Below are 24,552 nucleotides of genomic sequence, written 5' to 3'. Positions count from 1 at the left end.
AAGGTAAAATCAATAACAATTTCATTGTTTGCTTTCGCTTGTATCTACTAAAGTTTTGGAAGCAATATATATGTATATATATGTGTGTTTTTTTTTTCCTGTAAATTATGTCGCGCAGGCAATTTGTTTATTATTAAATATTCAAAAACCCTTTCCTAACATGTTGAAATCATATGGTTTATATAACTCTCCATACACTACATGTACACTGTACACATGTATATATATAATTTTATATTGTTTTTTGTTCTTCTTCTTCACCTTGGTGCGCGCTACAGTGCAAAATATTTGCTCAATTATAAAATTCATTCACAGTTATTTAGGTTTCTTTTTTTTTTTGTTTTGATTATCTGACTTGAACAAATCATAATTATATAGAAACTGCTAGCAGCTTTTTTGTTGTTTCACTAAAACTAATTCTCGAAAAAAAAAAGAAAATAATTTCAATTTTTTTTTTTAATTACGAAAACATTTTAGAGTTTTAAAATATAAATATATGTTAAAATTTTTCTAAATCTTGTTTGAATATTTTCTTAGAAAAAAAAAACAAATTGATCTATATATATATATACATATACATACTTTAAAACTCTTAAAAGTTTCTACAATTTAAAAAAAAAAAAAAATCTTTATATATTTATAAATATATATTATTTACATAAAATAATTATGTTCAGCAATTATGTTATTTATGCCTGTAACTATAATTCACTACATCAACAAAAATAGCTAAGAATTTCTCTCGGTGTATGCATGGGCGAGTGTGTGTGTGTGTGTGTGTGTGTTCATATTCGAGATTTGATTTTGCTATATACGAGTATTAATAAATCTTTATAATGTCCTTCAATTGAATTTATATCACAGCAATATTTTTTTGTCATTTCATTATGTAAAATACACCAGTGTGTATGTGTGTGTGTGTGTGTGTGTGTGTGTTTGTATGTGTTAACCTGTCTAAAATACATTCTATGAGCACGAAATGTTGAACACTTCGCATTTCGGTTTCTGCAACCTTTTGTTAACACATTTCACGTTTATCTACAGAGTGAGCTCTCCCTCAGCTTGGGCGAAAATGTGGAAAGTTTTTGGAATCGAGCCGAGCTATTTTTAGCATTCTCATAGGGGTGTTCAGTTCGTGTTACAAAAATGTTGTCCAACAATTAACAGTAGATAGATAACATAGCATAGTCGAAGCGAATGAAACCGAAAATCAAATTATCGCGCCTGCAGCACAAACGATAAGCTCTACGTACATCAGATATATGTGCTGATGTACCAGTGTATGTGAATACGTATGTATGTGTGTATATAATTTGGGTTTAACCGTAGCACAATCGAGAACAACCTAGATAGATCTGAACGGGCGTAGCCAGTAAATTGCACTTTGTACTCTCAAATACGTTTGATGGTGGGACCTGTAAAGAATACCGAAACTTTGCGCTTAAACTTTTCCATGGTCGGCTCCGGATCCTCCTCCTCGTCGTCGTCGTCGTCATCATCATTGTAGGGCTGTCCATTGTGGCCAAAGATGACGGTGCGCGTGAATGGCGGCACGCTCTTGGGTCCGTCGGATTCACTGAAACCGGGATTAAGTATTATATTCGGTATAAGCTCAATGCTGTCCCAACCATCTTTGAGTTCTACAAGGCCGCATAGCATGATATAGAAATTAGAGTCAATGCAATATGAAAAAGAGAGAGAGAGAGAGAGAGAGAGAAAAAGAGGGAGAGATAGAGAAATGAAAGAGAGAGAGAGAGAGAGTTTGTGTGCATTGGAAATCGAAATAGATAGAGAGTGAGAGATAGAGAGAAAGAGAAGAAAAGAGATAGAGATGGAACGAGAATTGAGATAAATAGAGAAAGAGTAGAACGAAAAAATAGCATTAAACATCATTTGACATTAATTACATTACCTTTTGCTAGTTGCTTTAAATTCTTTTCTATTTTTTCTCAATAATTGTGTTAATGTGCATATATAGAAATATATATATGTGTGTATGCGTTCGTGTATGTGTGTGCGTGGCGACAAAGCGCGCTTATAAACTGGCAAAAGCGAGACCAATGCGGCGTATACGTAATACAATTTTGTTCATATTTTCAAATTAAGGCAGACATGTGTGTGCATGAGTATAGGTGTATGTGTGTGTGTATGTGTGTGTGTGTTTATCTGTATATGCTGATAAGCGCGCGAGCAGCGCGGCGTATACGTAATATTTTTATTTAACACAATTTTGATAATATTTTCAAATTGAAGCAAATATATATATGAGTGGGTGTCTATGGACATGTATATATGTATGTATATGTTAGTAATGATAATGGTGTATATTTTTTATGTTAATATACGAGTTCAGCCGTTAAGCCAAAAAGCGACCAAGCGCTGCGTATACGTAATATTTGCCTGCATATTTTTTATGTAAATTCAACTCAAGCCAAGCGTTTGTGTGTGTGTGTGTGTGTATGTATGTGACATATATGTACGTCTAACAATAAGCACATCAACTGAAATTAAAAGAGGTAACAACACAAGACTCTAGAGAATGTTCCGATAAATGTATTTGACTTTCTTTATATAAGGATTGAAACATTTAATTGGCGTGCCATAACACAAAGCACATAAATGGAATATTAATTGCTACTCATGTATATGCGAATATATGTATATATAAACAGATATTTATATATATATATAGGTGTAGGTGTGTGTATATAGTTTACAACATCAATATATATTTAAAGTAACATTTGCTCAACTCGTTTATTTCACATTTAAATTGATTTTGAAATTGAAAATGCAAATTGAAAATCGAAATGGAAATTCAATAGCAAAGTGACAGCAGAGGAAGGCAGGAAAGCATAAATCATATATCACCGAACGTATCACACGCTGCCAAGTTGCCCATATTGCATTTCATATCATATATATAGGTACTTTGTTTCATTTTCTTTTCTTTTCTTTTCTATTTTCATTTCACTCTTGCTCACGGTTTAAGGCTTCGTTTTGCTTTATTTAGTGTTCAATATTATTTATATTATTATCTGAAATATTTGCATCTATATTCCTACTTGCTCAGTGCATATTTCTAGAGCTCTACTTATGGTTCTTAGGTGCGAGTTGAGATTGTGCTCGTTGTCTATCACAGATGTGGCTAAAAACTTTGGTCGCTAATATATTGAGGTCTTGCGTAGAGACGGCATTTAGTTTTTAATACTTTTAAAATGTCTTGTTTTGATTGACAGCTACATTATTTATAGTTAAAATTTCAGCTAATTGCTGCTAGTCATCTTTGACATTTATACTCGTTCACGAACACAGAGGAGTCTATTAGTTTTCCACTTTGTTTGTCTGTCTTTCCATTTGCCTGTCAGTCGTCTATTGCTCTACTAACTATCCCCTCATCCGGCGGTGTTCCGACCGTTTTTCTGTCCGTCCGTCTGCGTGTCTACCTATCCGTCTGTCCGTTTGTATGTACGCCTGTTCGTTTTACTTGCTATCCGCTTGTCCGTCTCATTTCCGTTCGTCTGGCTGCCCGTCCGGTTGTCTATCAGTCCGTCTGTCTGTCTAATCGTCTATCTCTCTGCCTATCTGTCTCTTTATCAGTCGTCCATCGCTCTACTATCCACTAATCCATCCATCTTCCGTCCGTCTGTCCATCCATCTTCCATCCGTCTGTCCATCCGTCTGTTCATCCATCTTCCGTCCGTCTGTCCATCTGTCTGTCCATCCGTCTGTCCATCCGCCTGTCCATCCGTCTGTCTGTCTGCCCATCCGTTTGTCTGTCCATCCGTCCGTATGAGAGCAAACTATTTCTCCGCTATTCAAGCAGAGACTTGAAATTTGAATAATATATACCCCTCTATGCTCGAATCTTGCCTAATATTTGGATATATGATAATACTATCAATGAAGGTTTTAGAGACTTCAAATTTTTGAAAGATTTAAATTGAGCTGGAATATTTAAATTTGGCACATGATTTACAGTTCAAATTCTCGGCAGATAGATAAAGTTATAAAACGTACAAGAAAGTGTTATACATAATACACTTATGGGATTGAAATTAGTAATAAATACTTGTGGATAACTGAGGGCTAAGAATACATTGTATATATACATATGTATATAAACGCCCTTAGTAGCGTGATAAATCTGTATAGTTATAGCTCCTACAGTTATACTTAAAATCTTAAAATCATCATCTAGCCGAATTTATCATATCGGAAAATCAGAATATAGTACAATATCTTAAACATCTTTTAAGCTCAGGCTGTGAACGAGTATTGTGCAGTCGATGGTGCCCGACTGCAACACACTGAAGTGTTCATAATTGAATTTGATTACGTTCTTCCTGAAATCTCATTAGAAATTTAATTGAATATCAATTTAGTTTGATTGAATCTAGATTTTGTTGGCAATATAAATATAATTATTTACTTAAAATGTAGGTAATATATGCATAAAGCTAGACTTCATATACATATGTATACATATTTATGTATGTATATATATATATACATTTTATACTATGTATGATAAATAAGCACGTTAACTTTTATGTACATATATGTATATATAGTCTATTGGCTTTGCAGCTAATGATAGTTATTAAGAGTAGCTACAACAACTAGTAATATATATGTGTATATGTATGTATATACATATATATATTTAATATTTAATAAGCACAAATCAAACACCAAAAACAATGCGAAATCGAACACCAACAGCAACAACAACGACAACAAATACAATAGCTTATGTATGTATGTATGAAACCAAGGCTTATATGTGGCCAAAAAAAAGGCAGATGAAACAAAAAACAGAAGAAGAAGAAGAAGCACGCTAATGGAGTCCAGGCACTACATTTGCATTCGGAATTTGTAATAAATATTTTTGATATATTTCTAGTGCCTGAAGTCCATTAAAAAGCATTTGGGATTCAGGTTAATTTACAACACTGGCAATGGCAATGCAAATGACAATGCTAATGACAATGACAAGCAACGAGTTGCGTTTTCGAATCAGCAGCAATTGCTGTTTGTTTTGTTAAAATACGAGCAACAATAACAACAACATTAGCCAAATCATAAATCGTGTATGTACAGCATATACATATATATATATATGAAGGCATATACATGTACATATATACATATATGTATATACACAGATATATATATCTCAATTAGTTTCAGTTATTTGCTATTGTTGTTGGCGAATTGGCTGTACCCATTTGCGTTGCCTGATAGCACTCCTTAGAGAGCACAATACAGAGTCCGATGGCTAATATCACAAGTGTTCCGAGCACTATGCTGACGGCGACTATCCAAATGCGCGGATCGAAATTATCTAAGTCGGGTTTAATAAGGCGTATGAGATCTGCACGGTCCTCGATCACGTACGTATATATATAATTGAGATAGATAAGAAAAAAGAGAGATGATGACAAACGACAAAATTACCAGAATTACGAATTACTTAAAATACTTGAAATGAGATCATCTACAAATATATATCTCTGTAGATATACATATGTATGTATGTATGTGTGTGATTGTGTGAAATTATAGAGAAATCAAGTAGTACAGTCAATAGGTAATTACTACTAGAATAACGCCGCACAGGATACATATACATATACATATATATGTAGATCCTGTGCCGCGTACAGTTGACACCAAATAACAGCAATTTCTACAGATAGATACTAGATAGGCACGACAGCAAGATAACTATCGAATGTTTATCTAGCTAGAACTAAGACTTTGTTTAAGAATCGTTTCTTAATATTAGCAATTATAGTTAGTTAGTTAGTTAGTTAGTTAGTTAGTAGTTTAGTTGGGTAGTTAGTTAGTTATTTGTATTTGGTGTTGGCTGTGGGACAGGCAGACAGCTAGTCTAAGTGGCCGCTTACCCTCCTCCTTGGTCTCGGGCAAGGTTGTCACATTGGTAGTGACCACCGTGCCGCTGCCCAGCTCATTGTTGGCCCATATCCGAAACTCGTAGGTGGTGTTGGGCGCCAGCCGATAGACCTCCATTTGGCGCTGTGGCACGAAGGAAGTGATTATGTAGCGGAAATGATTCTTTTGAAATGGGCGCCCAAATGGGCAGGGCCACTCTACTCACCACGTTGGGCGCTATGTTGATGGGATCCATGCGGCTCCACGCGTGCTCGAAGCTGGCATTGTAGGGCGGCTGACGGTACGAGATGTTGCGATACTCAGCCGTGAAGCTGCGCACGGGGTAGCCACCGGACTGGGTCTTGTTGAAGCGCCAGATGAGAAAGCCCAATATGGTGGAGGCCTTGAAGTACAGCTGGGTCACCGGGCCGGGTGTGGTGCGCACGGTTAGTTTGCTGCGCTGGTAAGCCCGGTACTCCTGCTCCTCCTCTACCTCGACAGGCTGCGTTGGCTCTAGCTCCCGCTCCCGCTCCTGCTCCTGCTCCTTCTCCAGCTCCTGCTCCTGCTCCTGCTGCGGCGCTGAGGTAGTTGCTTCTGCTGCTTTCGCTGGCATGGTTAACTCCCTTGCCGTTGTTGGTCTCGCTGTCGTTGTTGTTGTTGTTGATGTTGTTGTTGTTGTGAGAGGCACCGTTGCAAAGCAGACATAAATGCCACTGTCCGAGGTGCTCACATTGCGCAACACCAATATACGACCCGTCTATGGAAGAGAAGGGACATTCACACACGGAAACAGTTCAAATAATGTGCATTGCTTGACAATAGCTCATAGTCTCAGATAAAGCCATATTCATTTAGATCTATTATCACCTGTATAATGGTGCTATTGCTGCCGTGCTCCTTGACCCACATAATGTTGCCCTGTGCTATGCACGGTATGCTAATATTGCCGCCCTTGTCTGTCGCATATTCGTTGTACTTGATGGTGATACTGAGCACCGTTAGCACTGAAAAAGAGAGAGAGATATATATATATAGATGTAGAAAATACAAATATTAAGTAGAGTCTTATTTATTTTTAACTAAAGGGATTGAGCCCGAGATTAGAAGAGATAGAGGTAGAGGTAGAGGTGGAAGTAGAGATAGAGATAGAGATAGAGGTAGGGGTAGGGGTAGAGGTAGAGGTAGAGGTAGAGGTAGAGGTAGAGGTAGAGGTAGAGGTAGAGGTAGAGGTAGAGGTAGAGGTAGAGGTAGAGGTAGAGGTAGAGGTAGAGGTAGAGGTAGAGGTAGAGGTAGAGGTAGAGGTAGAGGTAGAGGTAAAGGTGGAGATAGAGGTAGAGGTAGGTAAAAATGTCTTAATGGCTATCGAACATATGTCGTAAACATCTATCCTTTCCATAGTCCACATTAGCCACTTTGATTAATTGGCATGATATGGCGTAATGCTAATTAATTATGTTTCATTTTTGCGCCGGTGCGCGTGAAAATGCAGAGTTCAGTTGAGTGAGCTATGGGCAGACGTACGGAGCTCTTTCTGTCCGGCTACTTCCGGCTGCTGGCGCTCACCTGCAGCGCCCAGAAGCCGGCGGTGCAGCAGCTGCTGAGCAGCTACCTGGCCTTGGTGCTGGGCGATATGCTGCGGCAGGTGTGGCGCTACTTTACCCTCAGCTGGGAGCCGAGTGAGGGGCACAGTCAGCACCAGAAGCACTTCGGCACCTACGCCAAGATCATCGATGCGATGAGCCTCGCCTATCTGCTGGCCCACATGCTGATGCTGCTGCAGGCGTTGCTGCTGCGCAATCGCGAGCGCCGACTCCTGGCACAGCTACCGTCTGTGGGTGGATCGATGCCCACGGGCTTCAATCTGCGGCTGCATGTGGCACTCGAGTGCTTCATTGTCGCCTGCGCCACGACCAGGGCCCTCTTCCAGACGATCAAGGGCCAGCAGCTGCTGCCCAGCCTGCGCGAGTTGTACACCACGCAGGCGGTGCGAGCGCGCTACCTGCAGATGTCGCTGATGGTGGTGCGGCTGGACATCAAGCTGCTCTCGCTGCAGCACCGACTGCTGCACGGACACCAGTGCAGCCTGGAGCTACGCACCAACTACGCCCACATTTTGCGCCTGATGCGCCAGCTCTCCCGCATCTACGGGCTGTCGGTGCTGCTGATGAACGTGCTCTGCATGGGCGACTTCATTGTCGTCTGCTATGCGTACATCATCCTGTGGCGCCTGACGACCGTAAGCATTAGCTGGCTGCTGCTCTGGCAGACCGTCTACGTGGTTCTGCCCACCATCATCAAGATCTGGACACTGTGCGCCGTCTGCGACAGCTGTGCCCAGCGCGTAAGTGTGTCCATCAACGCATTTGGCTAAAAATAATTCCAGATAATCCGTTTCGCAGTCAAAGCAGCTGCTGGTGCTGATTAATGGCGCCTGGCGTCGGCAGCCATCAGCCGGAAGTGGAAGCGGAAACGGAAATGCGATTGGCTCACGCAGCCAAATCGCCCGCAAGCAAACGGAAGACTTTTCGCTGCAGATCATGCAAAACTCGGTGCAATTCGAAGTCTGTGGCATTTACCATCTGAATCTCAAGACTCTGAGTGGGGTAGGCTCAAGCGAAATCATTGCGCTGGTAGCTTGGTTTATTTTCGTTTCCCTAATGCAGATGCTGTTCTTTATCATCGATTCTCTGGTCATCTTTTTGCAATTCATTGGCCTTACCGAACAGCAGAGAAACTGAGCGGAGCTGCGCTGGCCTAGGCAAAGTCCAACTCGAGCTACTTTTGCCATATTATGAATATTCATTAATAAATATCTTACAAGTTCTCAGAGCTTATGAAACATCAATCAGCTCCAAGCAACAAAGCGCCTTACACTACTCGACTTTAATCAATCTCTGAGTCAAAATTGACTCGACTTGAGATACAAAGCTGAAAGTTCATCTCATATGCAAAAGAGCCTTAAAGCTTATGGCTTAGTGCACGCGGGAATTAACCAAAAAGGTGAGCAAACAACTTTAACGTGAAAATGGAAGTGAAGAAGAAAATAAAAATGAGAATGAAAATAAAATGAAAATGAAAATGTAAATGCAAATGAAAGGCACCAAGTCAATATATCATTTTTCCTTTGGGAACTGCGACCGACAAAATTAAAGAGAGAGAGAGAGTCAGAGAGCTCTGGACGTAAGTACTCGACAAGGAAATACTCTAAAGAGCTGACAGAGCTTCTTGCTCCGAGTATTCAGGAAAAACTAAGCTGATTTTCCTTGCGAAGCTGCTCTTCCAATTAAGGGAGTATTCGGCTAGGAACTACCCTAAAGAGCTGACTTCGCCTGCTGGGCAAGTGCTTCAAGCATTCACTCAGACTAGTTTTTTTTGGTAGAGCTTATTTGCTATGCAAAACTGCTGTTTCAATCATTCGGGAAGGGGGCTCTAGACTGGAGTACACGGATAGAAAATAACCTGAAGTGTGAAGTACCCTAAGGAGCTGCTGTGCCAATAATTCAGTCAGAGAAAAAAACACAAACATACATACACACACATGCCATTCTCACATACATAAGCTCACGCTCTGCTGACTGCGCAGTGACTGCGCTTGGACTGCGCTTAAGGGCCTTACCATGCCATGGCCATGGCAACCTTATTGCTGAATAACTATTATTTTAGATGGACTTTCTCAATCGAAATTTAAGATTATTATACTAACAAGCATATGTGTCTATATGCTACGTCACAACTCTCTACTTCTAAGAAATACTTCTATCGATTATTATCGATAACAGCAAAATGGGTTTAACTTTCGAACTAGATATACAAAATTAAAAGCATCAAGCATTTGCAGCTCATCTAAACAGTCAAAGAGACCGGAGAACACACGGATTGACAGACGAACACACTACCATGGCTGTATCAACTCAGCTCGCTCGACTGATCTATCATTCCTGCTTTCACATGTGAGCTCACGCCCCATAGCTTCCCCTTTTTCAATGGAATAGTAAAAACAACAATTCATAAAAGAAAAACAACATTATTTTGCCCGCACATATATGTATGTATCAATAGCGAATCGAGTAAATGCTGCTCCCGGCTGACAAACATGTCGCATAGCTAGCCAAGCTATTCAAAAGGCATATCACATGAATTTTGCATGACAACTGTCAGTTCTGAAATTGATAAAGGCCAGCTGCATATACATATATGTATATGGAGATACGGACCCCAAAAAACTGACAGCGCTCATATGACATATTGAGGCAAAAACATGAATAAGTAAAAGCAACAACAGCAACCAACAGCAGCGACAAAAACTGTTGCCTACTGCGCGGCGCTGCCATTTGGGGACTTCCCCACCATTTGATGCGCTTAATAGCCCGATGTAAGCCGATTATGGTGCGAGCCATGCTTAAAATGGTAATCCGGCTGAAAGTGCACAGACGAGCGATGATTGAAGCTTGAAGCGGACACCAGCGACGGCCCAGCGAGAGAGTGAGAGCTTCATGAGCAGCGTATTTGAATTGCAAAAGTCGATGATAGCGACTAATGTGTCTATGGATCTGCTGCTCTAGTCTACTCTATACTACTCTATATCATATTGTTTTGTTAGCGATTACGCGATACTCGCTCAGAAGTACATTTTGGGCAAGCATTGATGTTTTGATTGGGGCTGGGATACCAAGAGATCTCTGGGTAGATATACATATAAGGTATGCTGCTGCAAGAGAGATGTATATATCAAATTTTATTTATGCTAATATCGATATTTTGGCTGAGGATGGCAGATGTAGGAAATAGTCCCGGCTGTTGATCTCTCTCTCTCTCTCTCTCTCATGCTTTCTTTCTCTTTTTCTCTCTCTCTCTCTCTCTCTCTCTCTCTCTCTCTCTCTCTCTCTCTCTCTCTCTCTCTCTCTCTCTCTCTCTCTCTCTCTCTCTCTCTCTCTCTCTCTCTCTCTCTCTCTCTCTCTAGAGTTACGATGTTAGACAAAGAACAACAAGTTTTTCTTGTCCACAACATTTAGGTAGAGAAATAATTGAGAAATATTTAATTTGTTCTATCTAATTATATCTTAGCCATAATATACTGACATCATTTTCAATGTGCCCTTCTTCTATTATATGATGCAACCCACTTTAGCATGACTATATGTTATTAAATAATCAGATTTGTTACATACTGAGTGGGGATAATCCACAAGCTTTTGTCGAAACACCATTACAACCACAGGAAGTTATTTGGTGGACTGGCGTTGTTATTATTTCATATGATTTTGATTGCTCATGATGGTAATGAATGTAAGAATGGTGCTCGAAATTACTACAAATCCACGCCAGCTGTATTGGCTCCATATTTAAAGTCATATATGTGGAGAGTAGCAAATTTTCAATTGTGTTTTTTTTTCTGCTTTATCACGTACACAAATGCGTCCAAATGTGTTGGCGGAACCTGCTGCAACTATCTAGGAAGAATATAGGTGTTCATGTCTCCAAATTTAAGGCAGCTTGAGATAAGACCTGGGGGTGGGTCGAATGTAAGCCTAGGTATTGGAGAGCACTTTAACTTTTGCAGGTGGCGGCAGATGTCGATTCGGGCTGTGATATTTGTAAAATTATAAAACAGAATACTGTGAGTACCGTGAGTCGGCTTACTCAAGGAGGGGACATTGTAAATGAAGCAAGCATTACCAGCTCGCTTTATATCTCCTTTTTGACCAGCCCGAAGAACTGATTCAATCGTATGGAACATCCTGTTAAGGGCTTTCCTGTAGTCGGAAGAGTCTTAACTCTCTTAAAGAGAACTGTCTTAAAGAGTTAATATAGGGTTAAGATTTAATATAGGACATAATACTAAAGAGCAAAAGAATATCACTTGACTACTCTTGCTCCATGCTGTAGCTACTCACGATATGCCACGCCTTCTAGCCTCTTAATAAAACAGAGTTCCCTCGAGTTCTATACATTTCCAATGTAACTTTAAATTGCTACCAAATTCTCTTGACACTCGGAAAACTCAAAGAAAACACATGAATTTTATGGAATTTCACTTCAAGCTGCGATGCTGCTCTTCGAGTCTGAATGAGCTTTGGAGCAGAACTTGACCGAGTCTTTCATAACCCTTGGTACCTCGCTTGATACACGTTCGGGCTACAGTAATTATGTGAATGTCGCCATTTGCATTCAGCTGAGCCAGAAAATTACTTTAATGCGCTCGGGTTGAGTCGACTTCAATTGTCAGCTAAGTTTCTGCTCATCATTTCGAGTACATTTTAGTCACGTTCCCAGTTTTGCGTCCCTGGGCATTGAAAGCAATTGACAAATGTTGCTGTGTAGGTGTAGATATACGTGTGTGTGTGTGAGTGTGTGTGTGTGTGTGTAGCTTTATCGTTGCCAAAGCAGAGATAAAAGGACCAAAAGCAAGCAGACAAAAACGCGACGTCCAAAAAGAAGCAGCAGGAGCAGCAGCAGGAGCAGAAGCAGGAGCAGCATCAGCATGCGTCATTTAACCAAGCACTGAACATGCTCTTAGTGTTTCAACGTTTAATGCTATATCAACAAGGTGACTACACTTGGAGAAATGCACTCGAGTCTCGAGTCGAGTCTATAAAATTTCATTTTGGCATTGAATTTTTGCTTTTTTCCTCCTCTTTCCCCTTTTTGTATTCATTTTTTGTTTAATTCAAAACTTGAGCTATTTTCTTGGCAAAGTTTTTCAGGCCTACACTCAGCGAAATGGCTATTCACTTCTATCTATAATTTAATTTTGATTTTATGAAACAAGTTTTCAATCTAGTTTTGCTTGTGGCAATGAAATGGTCTATCAGAGAACTCTACTGCTGCTGCTGCTGCCTTGCATGTGATTGAAACTTGTGTCCGCCTGTCACACAGTCCGTCATGCTGTCTGTCAAGCCGTCCGTCATGCAGTCAGCTCTGCATGCGCTCATCATGTTGATGAAGCGCCAGCAAATGCGAACTGGCCCACCCGAACAGTAATAACAACTTTTGAAATGTTTGATATGCTCTCTGCTGAAATGGGGCAAAGGGGGGGACAGACAGACATACCAAAAGCACATATGAACGCACACGCACACACACACGCATGCACGCAGAGGGAGGCCTTGTGGCATGGGGTCAAAGTGTGGGAATATCGAGCCAGATAAGGGCAAGTAGTGTTGCACTGCAGTTGGTAAAAACAAAAGGCTATAACACGCACACGCACACGCACACACCCTCACACACACAGTCATGCACACACATTATATAAGACATAATGTTGCAGCGCCTGAGAATATGCGATGAAATTTAATAGAGTTTTTGCTTCTCTTGGTAAATGAAAAATTCAAGTCTATCGATTCGATATTCTACAGGACTTTGCATACATTGTAGGCGCTGCTAATTAAGCCAGACTTGAAGCTAGCATGGAAAACAGCTTAAAATTGGAGCACAAATTGAAAGGAAATGCATCAGCATTCATTTGGATGGATTATGGGGCAGGCAGGGATACCAAGTGGATGAAAATGTTGCACTAAAGCATTCAGCATATTTAAGTATGGCCCAAAAGTTCTGCTGAAGTGCTCTGCTCGCCGCATACCCTGTAAATATGTAGAGCATTGAAAGCCAACTATTGGTAAATGGATAAACTTAGGCTGTCAAATTATAGGAAGTGCATTGCATGCTGAGACCGAGCAGGAAACTAGAGGGTAACAAAGTTCAAACTGTGCAAAGTAAAGCGCCAGGCAGATGAACTGAAGTCAGAGGATCTGCCCATTCGAAGAACTTATTGTACGGATTCATTCAATTTCATTTGACTGTCAATAAGAACAGAAAAGATTCCTACTGAGAAGTCGGATGAATTTGAGATGCTTTAGACAAGAATAACCCAGCATTGAGTCTAACTATTAGACCTATACCATAGAGACAAGCTCTTACAACAAATACAAGGGAACAGATTGAAACAAATAGCAGAGCGCGACTACATATTACAATATCCTCGAAACAACAGGCTACATATACCAGACTACATATATGTAATACCCTTAATATGCTAAGCAATACACTAGTCTATATATGTATATACAATATCCTAAGTATACTAAGCAATACTCTAGACCACATATAACACTACCCTTAATACACTTGACTACACATTACACACTCCATATACTACATACGTACATATGTATCATCTAGCACACTACCCGTATATCCCCTCAACAGTATGTCAAGGGTATAGAACTCTTCAGCTGCTAGCTTTCTGCTCTGCGCGCTGCCCATCGAGTGAAAGCACAAACGAAATAGTTTCTGCTTACCCATTCACAGTGCTCAAAGGAGCATATTTGTTACATCGGCAAAGAATTTAATATAAAATAATAATAAATTAATTTGAATAAATCAAGTGGGTTTATTCGTGTATCAAAGGAATAAGCAACACCCCTAATGCAGTTGCCATGCCAACCCCGGCCAGTGTTACGCAACCGAATACGCCCCACTGCACTTGCGCTTGCCATACTTTTCTTTTTTGCTCCCCCTACTTTTTGCCTCTGCTGCTCTGGCGATTTTCATTTCGGCTCTTTTGGGCTTCAGTGGAAATGCCGCACAGCCACGTTCCGGTCGATTCAAATGCAATTTTCTTTTTTTCTGTTGTTGCTTCCTTTCCCTTTCAACGGCTTTTGAGCTCTGCGTCCAGTTGCTGTTGGTGGCCACAATGTTGTTAACCAATTGACAAACATTTTTCGTAGCTTGGCTTCGACTCGCTTTCAATTGCATTCCATCTCGGTTTTCGCTGTATTTGCGAAAGTTTTAGCTAAGCAAAGATTGACGAATACCCTGTAGAAGGAGTTAAGCAATGGGAAAAGCTGAAATACTGTCTATATAAATACATCTCTGCTTTTCTTTCTCTTGCTTTTTCTCTGTCTGGAGTTAGGATAGATGGTAGAGATTCATAGAGAGGTGAGAGAAGGAGACGAAGAAAAGGGAAAAGAATCAAACAAAGATAGAAAAACGAGAAAGACAGAGAGAGAGAGGGCCAGAGTTTGAGTTAGAGATACAGAGGGAGAGTTAGGGAGATGGAGAGACATAAAATAAGATGAAGAGAGATAAAAGAGAGAAATAGAAATAGAGAGAGATAGTGAAACAGAAAGATATATAAACAGCCGACATCGTATATATAATAATCTTTTAAGTGAATCCGACTTCCATATCTCTCTGCACTCCGATTTCCAGAATCAAATTGCACTTGCTCAAGATTTCTTAACTTAACCTATGCATACACATGTATATCCCATATAAAGCGAATATCGCAAGTTCCGGCAGTTTCAACCCAGTCACACTCCCATCAATATACCCCAATATTGCCCATTCACACTGCAGGGTATACAAATGCACTCAGCTATCATATCCCACAGCACATCAGCAAAATACAATAAATAATTATTGTTATTAATATTATTATTTTTATTATGATTGCAATAGAAAAAAAAGAGTTTTTAATCTTGTGTAAAATGCGCTGGGCAAACAAGCCAAAGAGCAGAAAGTTGAGGCGAGGGGAGGGAGCAGAGCGGGACTCTGCTGCATTTGAAAGAATATTTCGAATTGTTTTCCAGCTGCCAGCAGCTGGGGGCCATTTGTAAGTGTAACCGACTGGACTCGAGAAATCAACCGAGTGGAGGTCAATGAGGCAATTTGGCAGATGGCCGATGGCAGAGATTTGTTGCCGTTGGCGGACAATGACGCCCACTCGGAGCACAACACAAGCAATCAGAGTGAAAGTGCTGAGCGGTCGCATTGCCTCTCATCTCATCTCTCTCTCTCTCTCTCTCTCTCTCTCTCTCTCTTTCTCTGTCTCTCTTGCAAGTCAACAAAGTAGCAGTCTGCCAGAATTAATTAAAATTCATAATTAGTTGCAGTCGCAGGTCGCTGGCGGAATACGACACAAAATGCCAAAAATACTAGAGCAGCGTTGGCAGCTCCTGTCTGCAGTTGGAGAGAGAAAGAGAGAGAGAGAGAGATAGGAAGAGAGAGAGAGAGAGAGACCAAAAGTGAGAACAAATGTCAATTGTAATTAAATACTTAATTCTGCTGTCGCCGCAAAGTTAACTAGCCAAACGATTCAGGGCGTCGCACATGGGGGCGTATGTGTAATTTCCCAGCTACGGCATTTGCTGTACACTTCACAAAATAGGCAATGCGTGTACATTTTGATTAAAACTATGTGAATACTCTGTAAATATAACACACTAACACACTAATCACCATACAATTAAATGTGGCCACATGATTATGGGAATTGCGCATGGGGCGTATGCGTAATAATATAACATTTACTTTAATTGAAGCAAACAGAGTGTAATACGAGCTAGCTGTCGGTGCGAAATGTTTTTCTGCTTCCTTCCGTTGGCTTATATATTGTTTGAATATCCTGTAAGCAATGCAACAATTATGGGGTATATAACACTGCTCACTATACTTGTTGCACGTGTCGTATTCGTAATTTTTCAGTATTTGCTTGAAAATAAGCTTATGAGATAATAATAATAATCATATAATGAAAAGTTTGTCACTCCAAAGTATTTTTTCCGAGTTAAAAATATCGATACACATATAGCGCGTCACATGACTGTGTGTGCCTCTGACATGGGGCGTATGCGTAATTTTGTAGAGGTTGCTTCATTATGGTAAACCAGGCATAAGAAGCGTTTGTCGAAGCAGAGTATTTCTTCAGCTGAATCTTAGTATACCCTGTAATTCATGCACTCACTAAGTAGCATATGCCACATGGTTCTGGGCCTCTATGAAAAATATTGAGCGTATGTATAATTTTGCAATGAAAGAGCATGAAAAGAAGCTTTTGTCAGCTGGCTAAAACTATCGTATGTATACCCTGTAATACAAGTATATTATTCAAAGGTGTAAGCATTTTTTTAAGCATATACAATAGAATATGTCGTAGGTACCTGGGGACCGTCGCTATAACCGGAAGACGCTATAACTATACAAGTTTGCACATGTAGGTATGTCTGGGAATTGAAATGTTCGTCTTATAAGCAGGCGAGCGGGTGCTATAAGCAGAGTCGTTATAGCCGGATTCAACTGTAATTCAAACGAGCGAAACTTGGCATTGGGAGAAGCCATTGCCGAGTGAGTCAAAGTATACCCTCAACTAGCAATATATATTTACAGGGTATCTTCAGCTTCAGCACACGCTTGCCTACAACTACATACATATGTATACCCTGTAAATGCAGAGTGTGTAATAGAGACAGCTATATTGGATTAAATAAATTCCGGGCAGGCTTTGTAGCATCAGCGACATCAGCTGTCGAATTCTTAGCCTTGCGTCCACTCAATGCCATCGATAGGAAAATCAATGCAAAATCAAAATCCCACACATGCCAGCTGTGTGTGTGCGTGTGCGCGTGTGTTTGTGTTTGTGTGTGTGGGCGTCTTTGGCCTGTGTTTATGTATAGAACAAAGAACGAATGATATTTGACACCTAACCTTTAGCGCTTGGCATTGAGTTGGGGAAATAACCAAAGCGTATTGTTGCCAGTCGCAGCCAGCTGCTGTTGGCCATTGTCGCAGCAGCTTGCAGCTTTAAGCCCTAATTGCACTTTGCAACTAAAAATAACCCCTGCTCGTGGAAAACATCAACAAACACGTCAGCCCAGCGTGTACAGCCGCCGAGAGCCATCGGCAGCTAACTAAGCAGAAACGACAGGCGTGCAACCACTTGCAACAACCAGCAGAGCCACCGCATGCTCTCCGCACCCACCCCGACCTCTCGTAGGCGTGGCAACCGAACAATTAGTCAGCCACACAATGGCTTTTGGCTGCACCTTAATGCAGGATCTGAGACCCAGGTCGCTCGCTCTGTTTGTCTACTTATTGTTTTATATTTTCACTGCTGTCGGCTGCCATTGAGATGGCGATGTCCTTGCATGCATAATGCATGGCGAGCACATGCATCGGCGGAGCAGCAGAGCCAATGCCTGTCACAAGCAACACGTGACACGCGAAGCGGCGAATCTCAAATTCCCATTGAAACGAAGCTTGGTTAAATATGCAAACGCCTTAAGGCGGTCCCAGCGACAATACGCTACGAGCTTGAGTCCGAAACGTATGCCATGCCAAAAAGTAACAGACTCGGAAGCCCTATCGAAAGCAAGAGGAACTAGTACCAAAAAAAAGTGCAATATATGTATATGGGAGTAGAAGTCTTAGTAAAAGTTGTATGGAGTAGTAGTAAAAGTAAAATAAATAGCACGAATAGTAGTAGTATGTGGAGTAGCAGAAGTAGTAGTAGATATGGTAGTAGACCATAGAAGTAGTAGTTGTGGCAATAGATGTGGTATGCTAGTAGATATGGTAGTAGACGGACTAGTAGACGGAGTAGTAGTAGTATATTTGGTAGTAGACGAATTAGTAGTAGTAGTAGTAGAAGTAGTAGTAGATGGATTAGTAGACGGATTAGTAGTAGTAGATAAAAATGTTTGTAGATTTGGTAGTAGATGTGGTAGTAGACGTAGTAGTAGTAGATATGGTAGTAGACGTAGTAGTATACGGAATGGTAAACAGAGTAGTAGTAGTAGTAGATGTGGTAGTGGATGTGGTAGTAGATGTGGTAGTAGATGTAGTAGTAGATGTGGTAGTAGATGTGGTAGTAAATGTGGTAGTAGATGTGGTAGTAGATGTGGTAGTAGATGTGGTAGTAGATGTGGTAGACAGAGTAGTAGTAGTAGACGTGGTAGTAGATGTAGTAGTATATGTGGTAGTAGATGTGGTAGTAAATGTGGTAGTAGATGTGGTAGTAAATGTGGTAGTAGATGTGGTAGTAGATGTGGTAGTTGATGTGGTAGAAGATGTGGTAGTAGATGTGGTAGTAGATGTGGTAGACAGAGTAGTAGTAGTAGACGTGGTAGTAGATGTAGTAGTAGATGTGGTAGTAGATATGGTAGTAGATGTGGTAGAAGATGTGGTAGTAGATGTGGTAGTAGATGTAGTAGTAGATGTGGTAGTAGATGTGGTAGTAAATGTGGTAGTAGATGTGGTAGTAGATGTGGTAGTAGATGTGGTAGTAGATGTGGTAGTTGATGTGGTAGAAGATGTGGTAGTAGATGTGGTAGTAGATGTGGTAGACAGAGTAGTAGTAGTAGACGTGGTAGTAGATGTAGTAGTAGATGTGGTAGTAGATGTGGTAGTAAATGTGGTAGTAGATGTGGTAGTAAATGTGGTAGTAGATGTGGCAGTAGATGTGGTAGTAGATGTGGTAGACAGAGTAGTAGTAGTAGACTTGGTAGTAGATGTAGTAGTAGATGTGGTAGTAGATATGGTAGTAGATGTGGTAGAAGATGTGGTAGTAGATGTGGTAGTAGATGTAGTAGTAGATGTGGTAGTAGATGTGGTAGTAGATGTGGTAGTAGATGTGGTAGTAGATGTGGTAGTAGATGTGGTAGTTGATGTGGTAGTAGATGTGGTAGTAGATGTAATAATAGATGAATCAGCACAAGTAGTAGGGGACGGAGGAAAAGAGGTAGCACAAATACTAGTAGAGGTAGGAGTAGAAGAGTGTAAGAAATAGTAGTAGACCTAAGAGTAAAAGGGAAAGTAGTGGCAAGCGCGGAAGTAGAAAGGGAAGGATTAGCAGCAGAAATAGTCGTAAGTGGAGTAATACTACATAGTTGACATAGTAGAGCTAGAATTAACAAAAGTTAGTAGTAGAATTCTGAGCATTTCCAGAATTCTATCGTTAAGTCGTAAAACTAACATGGAATATCTCTAAGCCAGATTCTAGTAGTGGAACTGGGCACATGAAACGCCCTTGGAAGAGTAAGGACTCCAGATGGTTTACTCAAGCCTATTGGCCAAGGCAAGCTCAAGAGGTTCTGCCTCCGCAGAGCCCTGGGATGATAAGCCCAGGATGAAAAGCAGGAAAGGCAAACTCAATATCATTAAAAATTTGCTATTTTCCTTTCACTCGGCTGGCCCACTCGTACAGTATGACGTGCGGTGCCGCGGCCAACCGGGCCGGGCAGGGCCTGCTATCACTTTGGCCGGGCTAAGGAATGTCGGCCAGGTCGTGTGCGCGCACTAATTAAGTGTGGATGGCGGCAGCATCTGCCAAAAGTTTCTGGACAAATATCAACATTGAAAGCGCCGGCGAAATTGAATTGTTAGCACTCAGCGTGTGCGCGATGCCATTTCTCATTAATTCACTCTTGGCCGGCCGAAAAGAACTTTTTAATTAAAAGTAAACGCTTCGGCCATTAGATGACCGCGAACGGAACGATAGCCGAAAAAAAAAACAAAACGAGAAGAGATAAAAGAAAAACAAAATCGAGAAGAAAGAAACGAAAGTTCGTGCCGCGTTTTGTGGCAGCTATTGCCAATGATTTGTCGTGCTCTCGTGAGTCGTGCACCGTGAGTCGTGCACCGTGAGTGCATGCAACGCCCACGCTTTAAAGCCAGGAGCAACGACTCAAGGATTTATACGCAATTTGCATGCAAATCGAGTTGGCCGGGAGCAAAACAAATGCGCTGCGGGCAAAGGACTACGGCCAGGGGTGGTTCGTGACGGCGGGGCCACGGTGGGGCAACCTCTGTACGTTGCATAGTTTATTTAGCTGGACCTCGACTTAGTCAACCGAGATTTATTGCGCAACAACAGAACAATAAGCCCATTAAACTGCCGTTAAACGACAAGCGAAATGGCAAACGGAAAGCAGCTAACTGTAAAAATAATACGATAATACGCGCATGGTCGAACTCTCGCTGAGCTGCCCCCATCATAAAATGCCAAAGTCGCCCCACAAACTAAGCCTCTGCAAAAACAAGCGACTAGTTCGTTGACGCAACTTAAGGAGCGACAACAAAAAATCAATATATATTTTATAACTTTCAGTTGCTTCATTTGCGACAAATTGCACTCGGCTCGCGTCGAGAGCTGCCCGACTGACAGATACCCGGCATTAAAAACAAGTAAGAAAGCTCTAGTCGAGACTGCTCGACTACGAGATCCCCTGAACCCTACAAGCAACTGATATTTCAATAATAATTAGCACCCACACACGCACTCATGCAAACAAATACACGCACACACACACACTCACATATACAGGCGATTGCGCTTGGGCTGCGCTGCAGTGTTGGCAATATTAGGAGAACTTATTTGTTGAATAATTTAATTTCTAGACGTACGATCGTAATGAAACTTTCAGAACGTATTCATATTGTTTAAATGTATGTGTATACCGAAGCACAAGTCTCTAGTATTTGATATACGACTTTTACAAAGATGAGGGTGAGGGGGTGGATTTAGGGGTGGGGGGTAAATTTTAACAAAAATCGAAATTGTATAAAATACATCTTTATATACATTTTAAATTTGGAGACTCTAGCTTGAAAGATGTAGGAGATATCATTTTTTAAGTGATCTTCGATAAGGTTTTTTATCGATAAAAAAGTATCGGAATGAGTTATCGTTTTTTAGTGATAAACTCGATATCCGCGTGATATATACGGACATTTTAAAAAAAAGTTGAAGTCTCTAGCTCTTGTATCTTCTGAAATCGACGCGTTCAAACATACGGACAGACAGACGGACGGACGGACGGACAGACAGACGGACAGGGCTAAATCGACTCAGCTCGTCGCCCTGATCAAGAATATATATACTTTGGGGGCCACGCCTCCTTCTGCCTGTTACATACATTTTAACAAAACCATTATACCCTGATTTCCCATTTTCAATGGGTTCAGGGTATAAAAATATATATATATAAAAAATTAAATGAAAATAAATTATTGTAAAATGCAATCAATCAAATATGCCAAACAGAAATATTATGCAGAGGTCAATCATCTTCGCGACTAAAAGATACCCTATCCAAATTCAAAGTTGGACTAAATAGGGATAAATTTCAATTTCCTATAGGAGTATAATAATGTAATAAATCACAAATCAAACATTATTAGGCAGACATTTAGTAAATATGCTGCTCGACTAAAAGATACCTCACTCGACCTAACAGCTGGACCGAATGCGGCGAAGAAGACTGATAGACCCCTTTTCCATAAACAGATGCTTAGACTTACTGAATTACATATACCTATATGTATTTTATAACTTGTTGACTAATTTATCCATTTGACGTTAGAGCTAATTTAAAGCTAAAATTAACTTAAACTTTCAGTTACTTAATTTTCTACAGAATGCATTGAGCTCAAATCGAGAGCTGCTCAACTACTGGGCACCCGATCCTTGATACGAAAATGCAATCAATCAAATGCACAAAGAGAATTGGTTTATCTGTCTGGCCCAAATAGTAAATAAGGTCAATTAAATGTGCTGCCCGACTACCGGAATACCCTATACCATTCAAAAGTGTGACTAGATAAGATGAAAAAGAAAGAAATCGTCTTTTAATGCATTACTTAACCTTGTATAACTTTAAATATCATACCTAAGCAACTTTTAATTTGTTGATATTAAAGTATATAAAAATATAAAGAAAATTCAGGTATGCCTTCTGAGCCTTGTCCTTAACCCATTTTATTTGGCTTTCAATCTACCCTGGTATTACTCGGCGTATACTTGATCACCGAGCTTAATGCACATCATCGGCGGAGCTCAGCCAGCTGCAATCTTAAAATTAATGATTCAGCATGCAGAGAGCCTTCAGCTTTGCCCCAGCTTAGCAACTCCCCCGGGGCGAGGGCAGGTTGGTGGGGATTGATTCACATGGGCCAAGCTAATTGCCCCGGCCAATGCGAAGCCAAACTGGGTCACGTTGCGTCGCTGGGCTTTTGTGGCCAAAACTTAAAGCTGATTTATTAATTATGAAAACGCTTGATAGCTAGTTGCGGGCGCAGGCACCGTGACGTACCACACGGCGTATGAGCAACAATTGCGACGTTTATATTTAGATGGAATATTTGATCGATTCGCAAACAGCGGCTATTGTGAACTATTATTACCTCGACAATGCACTTACCCAGGGGTATTATGGATGGGTGGGCACATATGACTATATATATCTGTAATAATCTATATTATAGATCAGCAACCACAGCTGAATGCGTCGCTAGGCTGTTCATATCTACACATATCACTATCATAGGCATTATCTCTGGCTAGACGATTTTTACCTCTGACGGATCACACGATATCGAATTGCTATCTAGCTCTTTGATCATATGAAGAATATGTAGTAAGAGTAAGAGAATAATTAAGTGAATAAGGTATATATATGTTATATATTATAGATCAGTGACCAGAAATTATTAAAATTGCTAGATTGACCATACTCATATTATACGCATCAGATATCACTAGCATAGGCAAGATCTCTAGCTAATTGCAACCTAGTTCTTTGAGCATATAAAGATGAAGAATAGATAGAAAAAAAGTAAATGAATAATAATAGAATAATAGATCAGCAACTACAGACTCTTCGTCTAAGTCCATGATATCCCAGGCATCATCTCTTTTCTTTTATATTTAATTATGATCTAGTTCTTTGATTATATAAAGAGTAAGAAAATTACAAAAAATCTTATATGAACTAAATTACTTTCATAAGACATTATCAATGATTTCATTTACACTAAAGAATCATTGATCATTTGAGTTTAGCAGTCGCGAATCATGAGCCTCGGGTAGTGTATATAGGCTTCGGTGTGCCCGAAGACAATTTCATTTGTTTTTATTTGTTTGCAGATTATATAAAGCTGGCAGGCGAGTTATGCGTATTATATTCCGTTTGGCTTACCTTGGGTGAAAAATAATAAATTGAACGATGACAGCGCTAGCACGGAGCTGGATGTGGAAGACATGCTTCCATATTACACTTTATATAAGCACGAGCCACGTAGCCGCTGACGTTGCCGATGCCGGCTAAAAAAAAAAAAAAATCAGCAAATAGGTAATACCAAATGTGAGCAAACAACGACAACAACAGCAATGGCAACAACTACAACTGTATAACAACAACAGCAAATAAAGACAACAAACGGTAACTCGTGACAACAATGGGCAAAGGACGACGCGCCAAAGGCGGCCAAAAGCAGTTTGGCGCGTCGCTTGTTATTGTTATTGTTGCTGTTGCTGTTGCTGTTGCTGTTGTACAAGTTGCTACAGCTGTAGTTGTTGCTGTTGGCTGTTGGCTGTTGTTGGCCGTTGGCTCCTTTTGACGTAACTTCCACTTCGCCTTTGGGCGAATTCAAAATTCAGCAACCAACACAAACAAACACAGTCACACACACACGCACACACACACACGCTCACTCAATTAATTAAACAAATAACAAGCCAACAATAAAAAAAATGAAAACAAACAACAAATTGGCAAAACAAGAACTAGATTGTTTCCTTTTGGCCTTTCAAAATGCCCTTTCTATCGCTCTCTCGCTCTCTTTCGCACACTCTTTCAACTTGCTGCACACACTATTTACTGTTGTTTTTCTTTTTTTTTATTATATTATTAATGCTGTTTCAGTTGTTGCTATTTTGCTCCGTTGCTCGTGTTTTCTATGGGGCTGCGCGGCCCGAGCGTCCGTTGCGTTCGAGTTACGTTCCTCGACTGAACGGCTGGCTCTGCCTGCCCTCGGCTGACTCACGACTTCAGCTTCGCCGAAGACACAGACACAGGCATATCGCCAAAATGCGAATGC

The 24,552-nt window shown here is 40.6% G+C and overlaps 2 protein-coding genes across 5 annotated transcripts; one reads left to right on the top strand and one right to left on the bottom strand.

The window, feature by feature from the left end:
* Positions 1–784: 784 nt before the first annotated feature.
* LOC108657079 (uncharacterized) lies at positions 785–24,498 on the bottom strand. 4 transcript variants are annotated; one of them, XM_089265071.1, is made up of 6 exons: positions 23,652–24,496; positions 6,766–6,902; positions 6,125–6,655; positions 5,913–6,042; positions 5,228–5,377; positions 785–1,576 (listed from the first exon to the last, which is right to left on the bottom strand). In XM_089265071.1, exons 1-6 carry the CDS (start codon positions 23,713–23,715, stop codon positions 1,320–1,322), a joined length of 1,269 nt encoding a protein of 422 aa, XP_089121197.1. In that variant the 5' UTR covers positions 23,716–24,496; the 3' UTR covers positions 785–1,319. The 4 variants fall into 4 exon arrangements, with proteins under 4 accessions (XP_089121197.1, XP_089121198.1, XP_089121199.1 ...); XM_089265072.1 differs by having other exon boundaries at positions 785–1,640; positions 23,652–24,493; XM_089265073.1 differs by lacking the exon at positions 5,228–5,377 and having other exon boundaries at positions 23,652–24,498.
* Gr9a (Gustatory receptor 9a) lies at positions 7,406–8,636 on the top strand. The gene is made up of 3 exons (XM_030388745.1): positions 7,406–8,239; positions 8,298–8,501; positions 8,562–8,636. The coding sequence occupies exons 1-3, from the start codon at positions 7,406–7,408 to the stop codon at positions 8,634–8,636; spliced, it is 1,113 nt and encodes a 370-aa protein (XP_030244605.1).
* Positions 24,499–24,552: the final 54 nt, after the last annotated feature.

This window comes from Drosophila navojoa, chromosome X, assembly GCF_054131105.1.
Source record: "Drosophila navojoa isolate 15081-1374.11 chromosome X, UAZ_NAV_1.0, whole genome shotgun sequence".
Taxonomy (NCBI): domain Eukaryota; kingdom Metazoa; phylum Arthropoda; class Insecta; order Diptera; family Drosophilidae; genus Drosophila; species Drosophila navojoa.
This window is presented reverse-complemented; position numbering and strand designations above follow the sequence as displayed.